The 18,383-nt window shown below is 58.6% G+C and overlaps 1 protein-coding gene across 2 annotated transcripts in view; it reads left to right on the top strand.

The window, feature by feature from the left end:
* The window catches only part of LAMC3 (laminin subunit gamma 3), a 59,626-nt gene that overhangs the window by 15,280 nt on the left and 25,963 nt on the right, over window positions 1-18,383 (top strand). For both annotated transcript variants that reach the window (XM_087418912.1, XM_087418913.1), the window contains exons 3-9: window positions 2,154-2,284; window positions 5,741-5,907; window positions 7,860-8,048; window positions 8,124-8,241; window positions 10,009-10,107; window positions 12,783-12,919; window positions 15,295-15,405. In XM_087418912.1, coding sequence (XP_087275038.1) covers window positions 2,154-2,284; window positions 5,741-5,907; window positions 7,860-8,048; window positions 8,124-8,241; window positions 10,009-10,107; window positions 12,783-12,919; window positions 15,295-15,405 — 952 coding nt within the window. The remainder of the gene's footprint in view (window positions 1-2,153; window positions 2,285-5,740; window positions 5,908-7,859; window positions 8,049-8,123; window positions 8,242-10,008; window positions 10,108-12,782; window positions 12,920-15,294; window positions 15,406-18,383) is intronic.

Raw genomic sequence — 18,383 nt, 5'->3', positions numbered from 1 at the left:
CCCCTCAGGGCACATCCAGGGTGGTGCTTCCCTGGGGACATAGAGCACTGGGAGGTAACGAAGGATGTGTCCTTATGGCTGCTGGGTCTTGGGTCCCTCTGTCCCCCGTGAGGGGCCCAGGCCCTTGGAGAAGAAGGCAGAGTTGGGCCCCAGAGCTGAGTGGCGGCCGGAGCAGCTCCACTCCCGAGGGCTGGCTGGAGCCGAGCTCACCGTCTCCCGCTTCCGCTTAAGGCCGCATCTGGACCTGGGGTCCAAAACCAACCCGAGAGCCCGCTCGTAGTTTTAGCTGGGGCCATTACAAGTTCCAAAGCCCATTGCCTGTGTACACTGGGACTCCGGTTTGCCCTAAAATCACCTTTAGGGCTTCAGAGAGCGCCCCATACAATTTGGGCTAAGGGAGCAAATCCCCCTTCTCTCTCCCAGCTCCCATCCTGTGTCTCAGCGAGACTGTGATGCTGTTCCTGTTGTCTTCACAGACTGATGGAGGAGGTCATGGGCCACAGAGCAGATGCAGCAGCCCAGAGGAGGGTCACTGGGGGCCGGACCTTGGGCAGGTCATTGCCCTCTGGGCCCCACCAGCCAGTATGATGAGGGTGCTGGGGTAGACGCAGGAAGGAGGCTACCTAGTGGTTAAAGCTGGGCCCCTGGGGTCAGATAGACCCGAATCCCAGCTCTGCCATGCACCAGCTATGCAACTTGGAGCAGAGTCCTTACCCTCGCTGAGCCTCAGTCCACTCATCTGTAAACCAGGGGTAATAAAAGTACCCACGCGTGGCGTTATTGTGAGGACCTGAGCCATAACTGCAGTGTCGGCTGCAGTGCCTTCCGCCTCCCACATCAACTCGTTTGAGTTCTCCAAGTGGCACGTTTTCTGGAGGAGGAAAAGAGTCTCAGCGCCTTCTGCTGTGCACTGCTGGCTTTCCCACCCCCGGCCTTAGCTCCTTGCTCCTCAGCAGCATCAGCACCAGCTGGGCGCTTGTTGGAAATGCAGAGTCTTAGGCCCACCCCAGACCTCACAATCAGAAGCTGCGTTTTCTCCAGATCCCGGAACGCACACCAACGTTGGGAAGTGATGCGGGGAGTAACAGGGGCTCACACACTCGCTGAGTGCTGACGTTCCCACTGAAGTTTGCTGGTGCTGGACCCCTCCTCCCGGCTGAAGCGTCCTCGGGCAGAGGCCCTGGGTCCCGGGCAACGGGCTGGTGAGCTGCTGAGCTCAGGGGCAGCAGGAGAGGCCCTCTGGCCTGAATCACGCTGGGGCGAGAAGAGACTTTGCCAGGAGTTCATTTTCTGTCCTAATGGGCCTGATTGCTAACCAGGAGCTCCTGGGCTGAATTAAAATGCTGATTAAAATTCAGCAGAGCGACCTCTGATTATAACAGCAGGCAGATGGAAATGTCAGCCTTCACGTGGGTTCTCCCCACCGGCTCTTCCAAGGGGAAGCTGCTCATTCAGCCATCAGCCAGTATTTATCGAGCGCCTGATACACGTCAGGCAGAGCCCCAGGGCTGGGGATGCAGCGAGCATGAGGGGCCCATGTTCTGGTGGGACAGATGTCACCTGGGGCGGGTGACTTGTCTGTGGGAGCCTGAGCCCGTGAGAAGCCTAGAAACCTAGGGCCTGCGCCACGCCAGGCCCAGCTGAGCAGGGCAGAAGGGCACTGGGACGCATCCTCCCTCAGCTGACGTCTAGATTGGGGGCGCAGGAGCTGCTGGGAGAAGTCAGGTGACCTGCGTGACAGGGTTTTAGATGGGCTGCTGCAGCCCTGCCCCAGCACCTCCACCACTACCAAGCATGTGCCAGACCCCACGCCCCTCTGCTGACATTGGCCAGCCTCCTCCCAACACCCTCGTGGGGTCAGCACTGTTGCTTGTCCCATTTCACAGATGGGGAAATGGAGGCCCCAAGACATTGAGCAACTTCCCCTAAGTTGCACAGCCAGTAAGTGGCCTGGCTCCCAGGTTGGTGTGACCCCAAAGCACAGGCTCCTTATTTCTACCGTGTTCTTGGAATTTGTCGGGGCTTGGCCTGTCCCTGTGTCCCAGGAGACCCCAGGGCAGCCAGCAGGACGCTCCAGCAGAGCGGTGGGGAGCAGATACTCAGGGACCTGCTGATGGCATCCTGTCCTCTCCTTTGTCCTCCCACGCCCCCAGGAGTGGGTCACCAGCACTGAGCTCCTCGTCTCCCTGGACCGGCTCAACACTTTTGGGGATGACATCTTCAAGGACCCCAAGGTGCTGCAGTCCTACTACTATGCCGTGTCTGACTTCTCTGTGGGCGGCAGGTAGGCAGACGGCAGGGCGGTGGGGCCCGGGACCCCAGACCCTGGTCCTGGGGCAGAAGGTGGCTGCCACGTGGGAGTCACCCGGTGGCTGCTGTGGAGGGGTGAAGAAGCCACTTCCGGTGCCCCAGGGGAGAAAGAGGGAGCAGGATCCTGGTCCCCTGGGCTCGGCGTTCGAGGCCTTCATGGCCCGGCTACATCCCGCCTCCTGGCCCGACTCCTGCAGCCTTTCCCATATCAGCCGTGTTTCCACCACCATTTGTGGGACACACCAGACCTTTGCACCTGCCGTTCCCTCTGCCTGGAGGTCCCTTCCCCCTTTCTTTTTTTTTTGCATCTTACGGGTACGTTCATTCATGCCATGGAGGAAGCGGCACTTGTGCAAGTGTACGGTGCTGTTCCCCGTCCCCACCTAGCACAGCGTCTTACATTACAGCCAGACCGCCTCCGTCTGACGTGCGCACCAAGTGGAGCTGGTCAGTGGTGACTGCAAGCAGATGCAGGCCTCGAGGCTCCCAAAGCTTTCCTTCCTGTACCAGCACTCCTGATGTTGTAAATGCTGAAGCCCGTCAGCCCCATTCCTTCCCACATCTCCTGGTAAACATGGGTGTGGTAGGACTTCATGGGGACTCAAACATTTTTTTCTTTCTTTCTTTCTTTCTTTCTTTTTTTTTTTTGCTGAGGAAGATTGGTCCTGAGCTAACATCTGTTGGCAATCTTCCTCTTTTTGCTTGAGGAAGATTCACCCTGAGCTAACGTCTGTGTCCATCTTCCTCTATTTTGTATGTGGGTCACCGCCACAGCATGGCTGCTGACCAGTGGTATAGGTCCATGCCTGGGAAATGAACCCGGGCTGCTGAAGCGGAGTGCACCGAACTTAACCACTAGACCTCGGGGCAGGCCCCAAGACCCAAACATTTTTAATAAGGCTTTGAGGCATCTCGGTGCAGGATGAACGGCTCAGGCGGCTCCAAAGTCCCAGGGCCAACGACTTGGGAAGGTCCCCGAGGGAGCAGGCGCTGCGCCCCTGCCCCCTTTCTCCTGTGGGAGGTGTTGGGCTACGTCATTGGGACCCCGGCCCTGGCCCCGAGTTCTCTAGCATCAGTCAGTGCCCGTCGTAGTCTGTTGAAGCATCTCCCCTCCCCAGGAAGCAGGAGCCGTGACATCCCAGGCCCGTCTCACGCATGGCCGCCCGGTACTGGGCCTTCAATGTGGGTTGTGGAACCAGGGGAGACACAGATGCTGTCTCAACGTAAACGCTTATCGGATTCCTTCTTGGAAAGGAGAGGGGAAGACACGTGTGTGCCGGCCCCAGTCTCGAGGGTGTGGCAGACAGTAATCAGATCAGTCCCCAGCACACATCAGCGCGCCCCAGAACAACAGGGTCGGGAGGCCAGGGCGGGGTGTGCCGAGGGCAGGCGGCCTGCTCTGCGGATGGGGACCGGCCGAGGCTGGAGGGTGCGAGAGGCGAGCATTCTAGGCCGAAGGGCCAGAGTGTGCGAGACTTGGGGCTTGAGGGGCTAGAAGGCCTGGGGCTGGAAGGGAGGGCCTGGGGCTGGGGGGGCGCAGAGACAGCTGGGGGGTTGTCAGGGCCACGGACCGAGTTTATTCTCATCCCACAGTCAGTGGGAAGGTGTTGAAGGGTTTGGCCAGGGCAGTAATAGGGTCAGACTCCTAAAACACCCCAACCCCCTGACGTCCACATGGGGAAGGATAAGAGGAGAGAGAAGATGCTGGAATGCTAGGCAGTGGCCGTGGGAGACAGTCATAGGGTGGGGAGAGGTGTTTCCTATTTAGGACGGAAAACCAGCTCGGTGTGGGAGTGACGGCCTGTGGGGGTAGGAAGCAAGGGGCTTCCGTAGTTCCGGGACGCTGGGGTGGTGTTCACAGGGGTGGAGAAGTCTAGGAGGGGAACACGGGCCCAGCTGCCCACACTCGGTGTCTGCACCCTCCAGGGAAGGCTGGGTTCCAGAGTGAAGGGGAAGTGGGGTGTCTGTGAGGGCCCCTCTGCGCCTCCTCCCCTGCCACCCCCACGCTTGATCCAGGTCAAACCACGTGGGAGGAGGGGCTCTCCAAGGATGGCTGGTGGCGGTGAGCTCCAGCGCCTGCTGTCAGGGGGCTTCGGGCCGGGGAACATCTGGGCCCCAGCTGCCAGAGGCGGACCACCCTCGGGCTGGCAGCTGGCTGGGGGGCAAGTGGCCCAGCAGCCTGTGTCCCACAATGGCCAATAGGAATTTCACTCCTTCCCTTGGGGTCAGAGGGCTCTATGGGGGAGGGAGGTGTTTGCAGCGCCCTCTTGGGGACATGGGCGGTCCCTTGTCCCGAGACTGATGACCACTGTCTCCCGAGGCTGCCTGCTGCCTCGCCTCTGCTGGAGTGCTGGGGTGTAACCTGCCTTCACTGGGTCCCACGGAGGCCTGGTGAGGAAGCCCTGTGCCCCAAAGTGGAGAGAGCCCCGTGGGTTCTGGCAGTGGTCAGCGAGTCTTCAGCACCCACTGAGGGTGAGGGCAGAGCATGGAACCCAGCTTATGGGGAGCCCCCAAGTGGCCACAGAGATGTCTAGAAGCTCTGTGTCTGTATGGAGGGAGAGAACAGGGTTCAGATTCTAGCTCTGCCACTTAACGCTGTCACTTCATGGCCTGAGCCTCAGTTTCCTCGTCTGTGAAAAGGGAATAGTTACGGTCCCTCCCGCCGCAGCCGTGATGCTCCATCGAGATGTGAGCTAATTGCTTGGTGGGGGCCGGCACAGAGGACTGTGGAAGGAGCTGGAAACCACGGGCTTCCTCCAAGCACTCAGTCTGGCCACGTGGGACGGGGTGATGGCCCCATGGGGTCAGGCTCAGCGAGCACGCCGTGTAGCCCCAGAGCACTTCTTTGTTCCTGCCCAGTTCCACCTGCCTCCTGGCCCTGCGGGACGGTGCGCGGGGTGGGACACTGTTGGGGGCTCCCCTCAGAGACAGGCTCATTAGGGACTTGAGATAGCTGGGGCCATCGTCTGTCAGGAGCAGCCTCTTTCTCATCCCCTTAGACACAGGAGAACTGCACGAGGCAGCCTCCCTGGCCGCCCCCACCTCCCCCCGCCCACCCTGTGAGCTGGCCCACCCTCTCCCCGGGAGGCTGAGATGGCTTCCTGGGTCCCTCTCAGCTCCTCGCGGCAGAAGCCTTCAGTGGCAGCCTCGAGAACTCTGCCCTACTAACTGGTGGCCTCGGTTCCTGCATCTGTTAACTGGGGATGATGGGGGCTCATGAGGATCAGATGGGCTATACGTGTACAGAGCTCAGAACAGCCTCGCGTGGTCACTTCTCTGCTGTCCCCGCTCACATAGTAGGTGTCCAGTAAAACCCCATAACTGAGCGGTAGACTCAGGCTCGCCGAATGCAGGGGCCACCCGGTGCTAACCTCCCTCTGCTGGCGCTGACCCCGGCTTCCGGAACCCCCTCCTCCGTGTCCTTTCCCAGGTGCAAGTGTAACGGGCACGCCAGCGAGTGCAGCCCTGACGAGGCGGGCCGGCTGGCCTGCCGCTGCCAGCACAACACCACGGGCGCGGACTGCGAGCGCTGCCTGCCCTTCTTCCAGGACCGCCCATGGGCCCGGGGCACGGCTGAGGCCGCCAACGAGTGTCTGCGTGAGTGTCCTGGGGCTCTGGGGACCGGGGCCGGGGCCGCGGGCTGGGAAGCAGACTCCCCGAAACCTGGCCATGGGGCTGCTCCTGGGTGGGCTCAGCCCCCGTGCTGCTGCCGGGCTGAGGGAGAGCTGGAGGGGGCGTTGGGTCCTCCGTCCTTGCCCCCACAGACGGCTCCCACAGACAAGTCCCCGCAGTGGAGGCGTCCGTGGTGGGAGGGCTGGGAAGGCCCCCCGACTTGTTCCTTTGTTTCAACTGCTCCGACTGCAGCTGCTAATCAAAGCCAGGCTGCCCCAGGTCTTGGGGGGTGCCAACTTCCCCACCCAGCCTCTCCCACAGGCCCCCGGGCAGCCTTTGATGGCCCAGCTCCGCTGTGATGTGGCTTTGACCACCGAACCTCAGAGACACACTGGAGAGGATGGTGCCGTCCCGCCTTCTCCAGGGACGTGGGCTGCACACGGGGTGGCTGGGAGGATCCACTGCCTTCCCAGCCTGGTGTGCCAGCCCGCCCCAGCTGCCCACTGTCCCCAAGCCCTGCCCTGGCTCCCCAGATAGTCATCTGGCTTGCTTCCGGCTCCCCTTGTGTCACCAGCTGTCTCTGGGCGTGGGATCCCGGGCTCTGCTGCTGCTGGCGGGAGGAGCGTCTTCATGTGCAGGCGCCCCTGGCGGCTTGGCCTCTGGGCCACCGTCCTCTTGGGCCTGGGCTGCTGGCAGCTAGAGCTGGGATGGGGAGGGGACCGTCCGTTCCATGGGACTGTCTGCAGGAGCTGCCTGGGGCAGCTAATGGCTTCCTCCTGCCCTTGCTGGCCTGCCTCCACCAGGAAGTCCTCCTGGGCCAAGGAAGCTGTGCTGGCTGGCTCGCCCGTTCTGAGCCTGGGGCTGTCTCCATGGTGGGGATGCAAAAGGCCAGACTGCTTCTCCTGCCAGGTCCTCATCCCTGTGGTCACGTCTCTCTCTTCCCAGTCACCAGTCTGGAAGCCGGGGCTTCACGCCTGACCCCTTGCCGCCCCCAAGCCCAGGCAGCCCCTGAGCCCTGAATTCGGCCTCGTCCACATCCCTCCAACCCATCTGACTGTGTCCTTCTATGCAGCCAGTGCCTCGGTCCCGCCCGGTCACCCTCCTCTGGGCGCCCGAAGCTCCCTCTTCCCTGCTCTTCCAGCCTCCGGCCTCCTCCCTGCAGCCTGCGGTGCCTTCTGAGGTGCAGGCGCGATTCCACCCACGCCCCGCTTAACCCCCACCCCACCCCAAGGTGAAGTCCACTGACCCAGGCTGCGGCCTCCCTGGGTCAGGGTCCTCCCACCTCTTGACCTCATAGCCGCCCCTGCACCCTCCCCGTCTCGTCACCCTGCACAACGTCCCCACCCTCTTCCTTCTTCCCTGCCCGTCACTCAACATGCCAGCCTACCCGCCCCCCTGCACTGGGCGGGGCTTGCTTCTCTGGCCGTCCACTTTCTCCTCCAGCCCTCACCTCCTGCCTGGGACTCGCCCCCTCTCCTTCGCTGGCCAGCTCCTTCCTGCTCACCCTTCAGATTCGAGTGGATGAAGGGTGACTTGTATTTTCCATGCGTCTGTGTGACCTCATGGTCACTGGGGACCAGATTCACACAACTGTGGCTTGGAGGATCCACAAGAGATCTTGGAGTGAACCACACTGCCCCTCTAGAAGGTGGTCAGTCTATGATCCATGATCAGGTGGCTGTCCATCCTGGCTTGCCAGGGAGGGTCCTGTGTTTGGCCTACTTATTAATGGTGCCCCCTTTGCTCTTAAGAGTGTCCTGTATGGGAAGATTAATCGATTGGTCTCTATGTCCTTGATCGAGCTGGGCCTGAACTCCATCCCTGACCTTCCTCAAGCTGCCTGCTCATTCAGCGCAAGGAGGCTGATTGGCACAGACTCCCCTCCTACCACGTGCCACAGCCTCCCACACACGCCCTCCCCTGCCTCCTGCCCACAGCCTGCAACTGCAGCAGCCACTCGGAGGAGTGCACATTTGACCGGGAGCTCTTCCGCAGCACGGGCCACGGCGGGCGCTGCCTCCGCTGCCGTGACCACACGGCTGGGCCGCACTGTGAGCGCTGCCAGGAGAACTTCTATCGCTGGGACCGCCGGATGCCATGCCAGCCCTGTGACTGCCACCCAGCAGGTGAGTGGGCCTGCCGCCCAGCCCCCACCCTCGCCCTGATCCGGCCCCCGCTGCCCTGTGCCCTTGCCCCCCCAGGCTCCCTGCGCCTCCAGTGCGATGACTCGGGTACCTGCGTCTGCAAGCCCACGGTGACGGGCTGGAAGTGTGACCGCTGCCGGCCGGGGTTCCACTCACTCAGTGAGGGCGGCTGCAGGTGAGGGCAAAGGGGCGCGGGTGTGGGTAGCCCAGCGTGGGTGCATGGCGTGGATTTGGGCTGAATGATGGGACGCAGAGGGACGGGATATTAGTTGCCCCTCTCCTCCTCCCTCCCTTCCTTCCTTTATTCAGCATTTTCTTATTCTGCAGCTTCCACGCCCCACACCCAAGTGAGGACTAGAGACACCCAGTCCCCGGAGAGGCAGACAGGCGTGAACAGATGCGCATGAGACAGGGGGCGAGTCCTGTGGAGGCCCAGGCGGAATTAGGGGTCAAGGGCAGGCTTCCTGTAAGAGGCGCTGAGTTCTAGAGAGAGACCTGAGAAGTGAGGGCGAGACGTGCCGGGGAAGCTCCGTATGGATGAGCTGGGAGCGCAGGGTGGGAGGCTGTGCGGGGGAAGAGGCTCTGGTGGGGCCTCAGGGGAGCTGTGGACAGACATGAGCAGGAGTGGGAGGAGGTCAGAGGCTGGGGCAGAGGCTGCAGCAGGAACAGCTGGGAGCCGTGGCAGCCTGCACCAGGGTTTGGCCAGGGTGACACAGAACCAGACAGATTCCAGAGCCCCTCGGAAGGCAGAGCTGGCCGGAGGTGGTCACCAGGGAGCAGAAGAGGGAGAAGGGATGGAGGCTGACCCCTGGGGTTCTGTTTCAGGGGCCTGGGTGGAGGGAGGCCATTCATGGTGAGGGGAGAGGCTGAGTCTGCAGTGCTGGTGGGACATCCGAGGGGAGAGAGATGGGCCAGGAGCTCCTGGGGTCTGGACCTCCGAAGAAGGTTCTAACACAGTTACCATCACTTGATTGAGAATATACACAAAGACCAAAAAAATAAAGCTATTATAAATTCAGAAGCACCTTTAACTGAACTTGGCTTTGGTTAATTGCAACTGTCTCCTTGTGTCTTTGAAAGGCAGTGGAAATGCATTGTCCCCCAATGTGTGTGAGGCATCTCAGATCCCTTACAAAACAATCGGTGGTTCTAGGCACAAAACTGGACCTTAGACGGGGAGCTGGATGCTTCCTCAGGGTCTCTCTGGCCTCTGGGCCTTTGCACGTGCCATTCCCCCTACCCTGGAGCATTCTTTTCTCCCTCCCCCCTGCATCTTTCTGGCCTGTGTCTGGCAAACTTCCGCTTGTTCTTCAGTTCTCAGCCGGGTTATGGCTCCCCCAGGAAGTCTCCCTTTCTACGTGTCCCATTGCGCCCACCCTGAGCACCTTCTTGGTGCTGGCACAGCCTCTTGTACATCCCCTCCCATAGCACACGTCAAAGTTCAGGTCCCCCGTGTCCCTGTCCATCCTCACTGGACTGTAGGCTCCATGAGGGCAGGAACCATGTCTTGTCAGATGGTGAGTGGATGGAAGGATGGATGGAGGGAAAGAGAGAGGGATGGGTAGATGCGTGGGTGGGTGAGAGGAAGGGTGGATGGGTGGGACGATGGATAGAAAGATGGAAGGATGAACAAATGGATGGGTGAATGGAAGGATGCACAGGTGGATGGATGGATGGATGGATGCATGGATGGATGGGTGGATGGATGGCGAGTGGGTGGGTGGGTGGGTGAGCAGATGGATTGCTCTTCAGGTGAGTGGATGGGTCACTTCCTTGGCAAGGTAGGAACAGTAAAATGTGGGGGCTGGCTCTTGGGTCAGCCTTCCTCCTGGTCCTCTTGGGAACAGGGAGGGGTAGAGAGATTCCTTCCAAGGAGGATGGGCTGTTCCCACTCCGGAGTTGCCTGTTGGACTCCCTTCCCTTTGTCCTCTCTCTTCGGCAGACCCTGCACCTGCAATCCCGCTGGCAGCCTGGGCACCTGTGACCCCCGCAGTGGGCACTGCCCCTGCAAAGAGAATGTGGAAGGCAACCTGTGTGACAGGTGGGTGAGCAGATCCAATAACAAGCCTGCTGGAAGTGGCCTCAGGTTTGTGGTGGTGGGAGGAACAGGGGGCAGGTCTTCGTGGACTTGGGCAACCTCACCACCTGGCACCCTTCCTGGAGCATCATGGCTCTGCTGCCCAGGAGGTTATCTAAAGGTTCTGACACTTCGTACTCTGACCCACCACCACTGATGGTTCATAAACCGTGAGAAAATATATCTTTTTCTTTTACATCTTAGAAAGAGCTGGAAAGGATAAGAGAAATCATTTAATCCAAGGATAGCAAATACATGGGACTTGTATCACAACTCTCCCATCTCACACCCAGGGCAGACATCACTAATGGAGTACTACCACAGCCCTCCCATCTCACACCCAGGGCAGACATCACTAGTGGAGCACCACCACAGCCCTCCCATCTCACACCCAGGGCAGACATCACTAGTGGAGCACCACCACAATCCTCCCATCTCACACCCAGGGCAGACATCACTAGTGGAGCACCACCACAATCCTCCCGTCTCACACCCAGGGCAGACATCACTAGTGGAGCACAGCAGTCTTTATCATAAGCCCTACTGTAACCTCAGAATCCTTCTCTCCACCTTGCTCCAAGAAGCTCCTGCCAGTCGAGCTGAGATTCAAGCCTCTTTGCCTTCCTTGCTGTCCTATCATGGTACTCATGGAGCGTCTGAAGCTCAACGAGGCAAAATGACTTTTCCAAAGCCACACAGTCCTTGAACTTCCTCTCTCGTGTGTTCAGGGGGCCTCCTAGCTCCAGGCAGTGGGGCTGGCAGATAAACGAGGGTTTACCTCCCTGGACACACACCGTCTCCTCTTCCTGGCTTTGTCTCTGGCCTCTGAAGCTCTTTGCAGCCAGCGCGGGGTCTGCCTGGGGCTCTGGTTCTCTGGCCACTGGCCCTGTGTGTGAAGACCCCGACACACCATCGCACTGGGGATCATCTACCCTCATCAGTCCATGTTGGGCCCATACTGGTTCAGGAAGAAGCCAGTGCCCAAGCCATGTGGCTGGCCCTGGCCTCTCTCACCTTGCTCAGCCCCAGGCTGTCCATACGTGGCCTATGGTCCCTGGGGTGGGAGGTGGATTCCCTGCTGGGACTTCCTCCCCCGAGACCCCTCAAGTGAGGAGGCAGAGTGGAACTGGGGCACCAGATCTCACCCAGGTCCTCTGGCAGCTCTGCCGCACTGCCCGCACCGTGAAGAGGCCCTCCCTCGGAGCCCCACTTCGCTCATTTGTGAGATCACTGATGAGCTGTGTTTGTCGGAGCTGGCTGGGCATCCCGGTCATCAGCAGCTTATGAATCAGATTCCTCCACTGGGCTGGCTCAAACAGAGGCCCCCGGGGTGCAGACCAGGCATGTGTGTTTGTGAAACATCTTTCCAGGGCTCCCTGTAGAAATGGCTGATTCTGAGGCTGGGGTGGGAAACATGCAAGATGAGCCCGCAGCGTCTCGTAGTGCCAGAAAGCGAGGAAGTGCTCAATTAAAACAAACACAGACAAAAACAAACAAAAACACCCACACCACGGTGGGGGCCCGTGTCAAAAGGACACGAGAGCCAACCTGAAAGACCTCCCCAAGCTGGAACAGTTTGAACAACAAAATAAATGATGATAGTATTGCATTATAACCCAAAGAATAAATCTCCACAAGTCCACGCTGATATAAATAGTTGAGTGAATAAATAAATACACAGAGACAGAGGGATAAATCTTCCTTCCAGAAGAATTCCAAACAATAACCGTGGAAGGAATGAGGGAAATATAAACTCAGAATATGATAGTAACAGTCGCTGTAGGTGGGAGCCACTGATGAATGCTGAAATTAGTGGGCGGAACTTGAAGGAGAAACAGGATATTTGCAGAGCCCCAAAATATCTCCCTCAAAATATTTATTAATTACTGTGGTGGTTTCAACCTGTGTCCACAGTTCATTCATTCTCCTCCAGGAGGTGGGGCTCAATTCCCCTCCACTTGACTGTGCCCTGGGCTTAGTGACTTGCTTCAGACGACAAGAATATGGTGGTTTTGTGGTGGAGAAACCGGCAGGCAGCACCTTAACCAAATGGCAAAGATCAGTGTTATCGGTGATGTCACCAGGAATCATTTACCCCGATGTGATGTGACGAGAAGGGCACTTCACCTCTATTTCTTCCCCAAACCCATAGCCCCAGTCTAATCATGAGAAAAAATCAGAGAAACCCATTGAGGAATGTTCTACAAAATACCTGAGCAGTGTTCTTCAAAAATGTCAAGGTCGTGAAGGACAAGGAAAGACCGAGTTGCTGCTAGGGATTGGAGGAGATTAGGACGTAATTAAATGCCATGCCGTGTCCTGGATGGGATCCTGGAGCAGAAAACACACTCGTGGAAAAAGGAGAAATCCTAACAATCAAGTCTGGAGTTGAGTAAATACCATTAAGCGATGTTGATTTCTCAGTTTTGATAAATGCACCTGGTGCTGTCAGATGTTGGTGTCAGGGAGAGCTGGGTGAGGAGGCTGCCGCTCCGTACCATCTTTTCAAGTCTTCTCTAAATCTGGAAAAAATTTTCTTCCGTTTCCCCAGTGATTCTGGACTCACGTTGGTCCAGCTGGGATCCCCCGAACCTGGCCGGTTCATTTGGCCCCATGGGCGTGTCTTGCCTCTATTTCAGATGCCGCCCGGGGACGTTCAACCTGCAGCCCCACAATGCAGCCGGCTGCAGCAGCTGCTCCTGCTATGGACACTCCAAGGTGTGTGCGGCCGCCGCCGGGTTCCGGGCTCACCACGTCCTCTCCAACTTCCGCCAGGGTGAGCAGTGCCCCCGCAGCCACCCCCCAGGGGTCTACCCCCAGCCCGGTGCGGCAGGCGGTGTTGCTCTGAGCAATCCTGCGGTGGTGGTGTGGGAGGGTGTGGAAAGGAGGGGGCAGCCTCAGGCACATGGCCAGCTGTGCAGGATGTGTCCCTCTGTGCCCCTCGGCACTCCCCAGTACCCGCCTGCACCCCTTGGCTCCCTCCCACAGGGAGGGTTGAGGGGCTGGGTACACGGCAGCCTTTGGATCTTGTGGGAGAATTTCCGATTACTCTGTCAAGGTTGGCCTCCCTGAGCATATGCTGGTGCTGGGCATTCAGGCCCAATGCCCTGGCCTCCATTTATTGAGCACCTGCTGTATGCAGGCACTGTGCTGAGCATGGAACCTCACGACTTCCCCGGCAGGTAGGTGCTCTCATTCCCGTTCCACAGGTGAGGCACCCGAGGCCCAGGAGAGGGAGGTCACATAACTGAGTTGTTGGCAGCAGGTTTGTCAGCTCCTGAGTTTGGCCCTTCACCACCATGCAGGCCTTCTCTCTGGGCCCAGGGTCCAGGGCTGCTGTGGTGTCCCGGGTCCCCAACTCCAGGTGGCACAGGTGGCTCTTTGGAGCAGGAGAGCGGTGGAGCTCTGAACTCTGCATTAACTCATAGCCTGCGGGGATCCCTGCCATGCACACCACCCCCCGCGGCCCTTGCATCTCCCTCTGGGAGGAGCGGGGTGTCAGCCTGGGATGGAACCTCAGGCAGGGCTCTGGGATGCCCTGGGTGCGGGGGCGGTGCGCCCTCTGCTGGACACTGCGCAGAAAGCAGGACCGAGAGGGGCTTGGATTGAGGCCCCCGGGGTCTGGGATGTTAGCGTCAGATGGGACCCGTTTTACAGATCCTGAGAACAATGTCATTACTGTCTCTTCTCACTTGGAGCCAGGCCCTGGGCCAGGCGCTTCAGCCTCGGCATCTCACGTTATCCCACAATCACGCTCCGCCAGCAGGTCTCAAACCTTTTGGTCTCTGGATCCCTTTATGCTCTCGGAAATTATTGAGGCCCTCAGAGCACTTTTATGTATGTGGATTGTTTATGTGGATATTTTCTGTATTAGAAATCGAAACAGTAGTTTAAAAATTTCTATGTATTAATTCATTTTAAAACAACCACAGTAAACTTATAACAAAAAATAACATCCACCTGTGAAAAATGACTGTCTTTTTAAAAGACAAAAAAATTTGAGAAGAGTGCCACTTGCTTTACAGTTTTGCACATCTCTTTATGGTCTGGATTAATAGAAGTCAGCTGACTCTCACCACGGCTTCTGTCGTTTAGTCTTTTGTGATATCTTGTAGCTTCTGGAAAACTCCACTGTACACCTGTAAGAGAGACAGAATGAAAAATGCAAATAACATCTTAGTGTTCTTAAGATAGTTTGACCTCATGGACGCCCTGAAAGAGTCTCAGGGACCCCCAGGGTATTCACACCAGCTTTGGGAGCTGCTCCTGGGGTCATAAGGACTTCCTTGCCCTCATTTGGCAGATGAGGAACCAGCTTCAGAGAGGTTAAGTAACTTGCCCAGGGTCACACAGCCAGTGAGGGCCAGAACCCAGTCTAGTGTGGAGAAGCCCCGGCCTCCCCTTTCTGAAGAAAGGGAAGGCCTTTCTTCCTCCCTCGCTCCTCACCCCTCAGGTGTCCCAGGTGTTGAGCCTCTACCCCATTCCCCAGCTGCCCCCTGGAGAGTGCCCCCTTGAGGTCATTTGCTCTATGCCAAACTGTACTGCCATCACCAGAAAGAGGGTGGACTGAGCTGGGACTGGGGACCAAAGGCCTGGGGTCCCATCCTGGCTTGACCACTTCCTAACCAGGGGGCCTCCCTGGGTGCAGTGGGCTAATGACACGCCCCTTGAAGGACAGGAGTGGTGAAGTCACAGCTGAGGACGTTCTCTGAGACCTGAAGACGAGGTCAAGTCTGGTATTGTTAGAGACGGCCCTGGCGTCCCAGCGCCCCACAGTGGGACTGAGCTGGGTCCTTATGTTGTGCTCAAAGCCAGTTGAAGGGACAGGGCAGGCCCAGAGCTCTGACCATGCCCCAGAGGCTGGTCCCTGCCTTTCTAGCTTCTTCTGCGGCTGCCTCCCACCCTAGGGCCCCCACCCTGGCTCTGGGATGGGGATCTGAGCTGCCTGGCTATGGGCACAGAGCATTTGCACCAGCTGGCTCTCATCCCCACGTGGCCTGTCTCTAGAACATTCCTCCCCTCCCTGGGCTGGTAGTTTCAGGCGGTGCTGAGGCCTCTGGGGGCCGTCCTTGGGACCTGGGGAGTGAAGTGGGAGGGGGCGGAGGCCACCCTCCAGGGCCTCACAGGGATGCGTGTGTGTTTGCTGCGCAGGAGCCGAGGGCTGGCGGGCCGGAAGCATGGGGGGCCCAGAGCATCCGGCACGATGGAGCCCAGGGGGGATCCTCCTGAACACAGAAGATGAGGAGGAGCTCATAGCGCCAGGTACTTGCCAGCCACGGGCGGGGGCGGGACTGCCTGTGTTTCTTTCCGATTGCTGCTGTGACAAGGTACCACCACCTTCGCGGCTGAAAACAACACACATTTATTCTCTCAGTGTTCTGGAGATCAGAAATCATAAATGAGTCTCAGGGGGCTAAAATCAAGGTCTTGGCAGGGCTGGTTCCTTCTGGAGGCTCTAGGCGAGGGTCCATTCCCTGGTTCCTTCTGGGGAGGGTCCATTCCCTGGTTCCTTCTGGAGGCTCTAGGGGAGGGTCCATTCCCTGGTTCCTTCTGGGGAGGGTCCATTCCCTGGTTCCTTCTGGAGGCTCTAGGCGAGAGTCCATTCCCTGGTTCCTTCTGGAGGCTCTAGGCGAGAGTCCATTCCCTGGTTCCTTCTGGAGGCTCTAGGCGAGAGTCCATTCCCTGGTTCCTTCTGGGGAGGGTCCATTCCCTGGTTCCTTCTGGAGGCTCTAGGCGAGAGTCCATTCCCTGGTTCCTTCTGGAGGCTCTAGGCGAGGGTCCATTCCCTGGTTCCTTCTGGAGGCTCTAGGCGAGAGTCCATTCCCTGGTTCCTTCTGGGGAGGGTCCATTCCCTGGTTCCTTCTGGAGGCTCTAGGCGAGAGTCCATTCCCTGGTTCCTTCTGGAGGCTCTAGGCGAGAGTCCATTCCCTGGTTCCTTCTGGAGGCTCTAGGCGAGAGTCCATTCCCTGGTTCCTTCTGGAGGCTCTAGGTGAGGGTCCATTCCCTGGTTCCTTCTGGAGGCTCTTCCTTCTGGAGGCTCTAGGCGAGAGTCCATTCCCTGGTTCCTTCTGGAGGCTCTAGGCGAGAGTCCATTCCCTGGTTCCTTCTGGAGGCTCTAGGCGAGAGTCCATTCCCTGGTTCCTTCTGGAGGCTCTAGGCGAGAGTCCATTCCCTGGTTCCTTCTGGGGAGGGTCCATTCCCTGGTTCCTTCTGGAGGCTCTAGGCGAGAGTCCATTCCCTGGTTCCTTCTGGAGGCTCTAGGCGAGGGTCCATTCCCTGGTTCCTTCTGGAGGCTCTAGGCGAGAGTCCATTCCCTGGTTCCTTCTGGGGAGGGTCCATTCCCTGGTTCCTTCTGGAGGCTCTAGGCGAGGGTCCATTCCCTGGTTCCTTCTGGAGGCTCTTCCTTCTGGAGGCTCTAGGCGAGAGTCCATTCCCTGGTTCCTTCTGGAGGCTCTAGGCGAGAGTCCATTCCCTGGTTCCTTCTGGGGAGGGTCCATTCCCTGGTTCCTTCTGGAGGCTCTAGGGGAGGGTCCATTCCCTGGTTCCTTCTGGAGACTCTTCCTTCTGGAGGCTCTAGGCGAGAGTCCATTCTCTGGTTCCCTCTGGAGGCTCTAGGGGAGAGTCCATTCCCTGGCCTTTTGTGGCCTCTAGAGGTGCCCTATTCCTTGGCTCGTGGCCCCTTCCTCCATCCTCAGAGCTGATGGAGTCTTTCTCACATTGCACCTCTCTGACACCAGCTCTTCTGCTTCCTCTTCCGACTTTTCGGGGCCCTTGTGATCCCATTGGGCCCAGCTGGATGATCCGTGTCAGTCTTTCTGCTGTAAGGTCAGCTGATTAACAGCCTGTGTTCTGCCGCAGCCTTCACTGCCCCTGCCATGCAACGTGACATATGCACAGATTCCAAGGATTAGGACGTGGGCACCTTTGGGGGCCATGTTTCTGCTGACCGCATGCCCCACCCCCCGCTTCCTGATCACTGCCTTGCCACCCGGGGCTCCTTCAGGCCACTGTCACATCCCAGACAATCCCTGTGCATTTCCCACCAGCCCCCTCACCCCACCAGCCCACAGTGTCCCTTGCCCAGGGCTGTGGGATTCCTGCAGAAGCAAGAAGTTCTAGATTATTCTGAACCACACCCCCATCAATTAGGGCAACTTTGTTCTCCTGGAAACTGTGTTGGACTGAGAACCGGGAGCCTGAAGTCCATTCTTAGCTCTACTGTGGCCAGATTCGGGATCTGCTGGCTCCCCCGACCCAGTCCTGCCCTTTCCCTCCCTCTCCAGGAGGGGCCGGAGAGGTGACGCACGGGTGTCTGAGGAGCTGTGTAGACACAGCCCATGTGCCCTGCAGCCAGGAAGCAAAGGACACAGGGTCCTCGGACCCCCTCGTGAGGCAGGTGCTCCAAGCTCAGAGGCCCACGAGCAGCAAACGCGCTCTGCTGCTTTGTCAAAACATTTTAGAAAAAGGAATTATTCACTCAAGAAGTGTTTGGGGGGTTCTGCGCTGGGTGCTGGGCACACTGCAGTGGGCACGGCAGGTGGATGAACTCAGCCGGTTTTATCTCACTTCTTGATGTGCGCGCATTCTGCCGACACCGTCTGCCCCGGCTGACTCCTGAGCACAGAAGGACTAGAGGAAAAGGAATGGGGTTGTCCCATTGCTCACTTCCTCGGGGTCGTGACTTCCAGCACAAGTGGTTGGCTCAACAGGGAAATAACATGGGTGAGAAAGTGTGATAGGGCTCCTCTCCTCCATGTGTCTCGGAACGCCACCACCTTCCTTCTGCTGGAAGCGAGTTCTGATCCAATGGAAAGCGCGGCCTCTGGGGCCGTCAGCGCCCCTGCTCCATCACACATGTCACACGCTTACCTTGTTCTCACTCTGTTTCCCTAAACCCCTGGGCATGTGGGTCCCCCGCACTTTGTGCTCCTGGGGCCTCAGGAGCGCTGCATGGGAACGGGCGGCCGGGCGCCACCGCCGTGCGCACTGTGCATCTCTGCTCCATTGTCCCCTCAGACTTCACCTACAAAACCCAGGTTCACAGACAAAAGGATTAAGAAGTCAGGACAGTGACAGCAGAGCATTAGACCAGGCGTGGGGCCCTGTGTGTCTGCAGGGGTCGCACGCCCATGAAGCCAGCGCTGGCTGTGGGGACGGTCAGGAGGTGAGGGTGGGCCCCCTCAGCATCTGGTACAGGGAGCCTTGGCTTCTCCTCTTGCTGTAGCTTTATCTTGTTTGAA

This window comes from Ceratotherium simum, chromosome 29, assembly GCF_057802395.1.
Source record: "Ceratotherium simum simum isolate JZ-2026a chromosome 29, ASM5780239v1, whole genome shotgun sequence".
Lineage (NCBI taxonomy): Eukaryota > Metazoa > Chordata > Mammalia > Perissodactyla > Rhinocerotidae > Ceratotherium > Ceratotherium simum.
The sequence above is the reverse complement of the archived record's forward strand: the minus strand, read 5'-3'. Positions and strand labels throughout refer to the sequence as shown.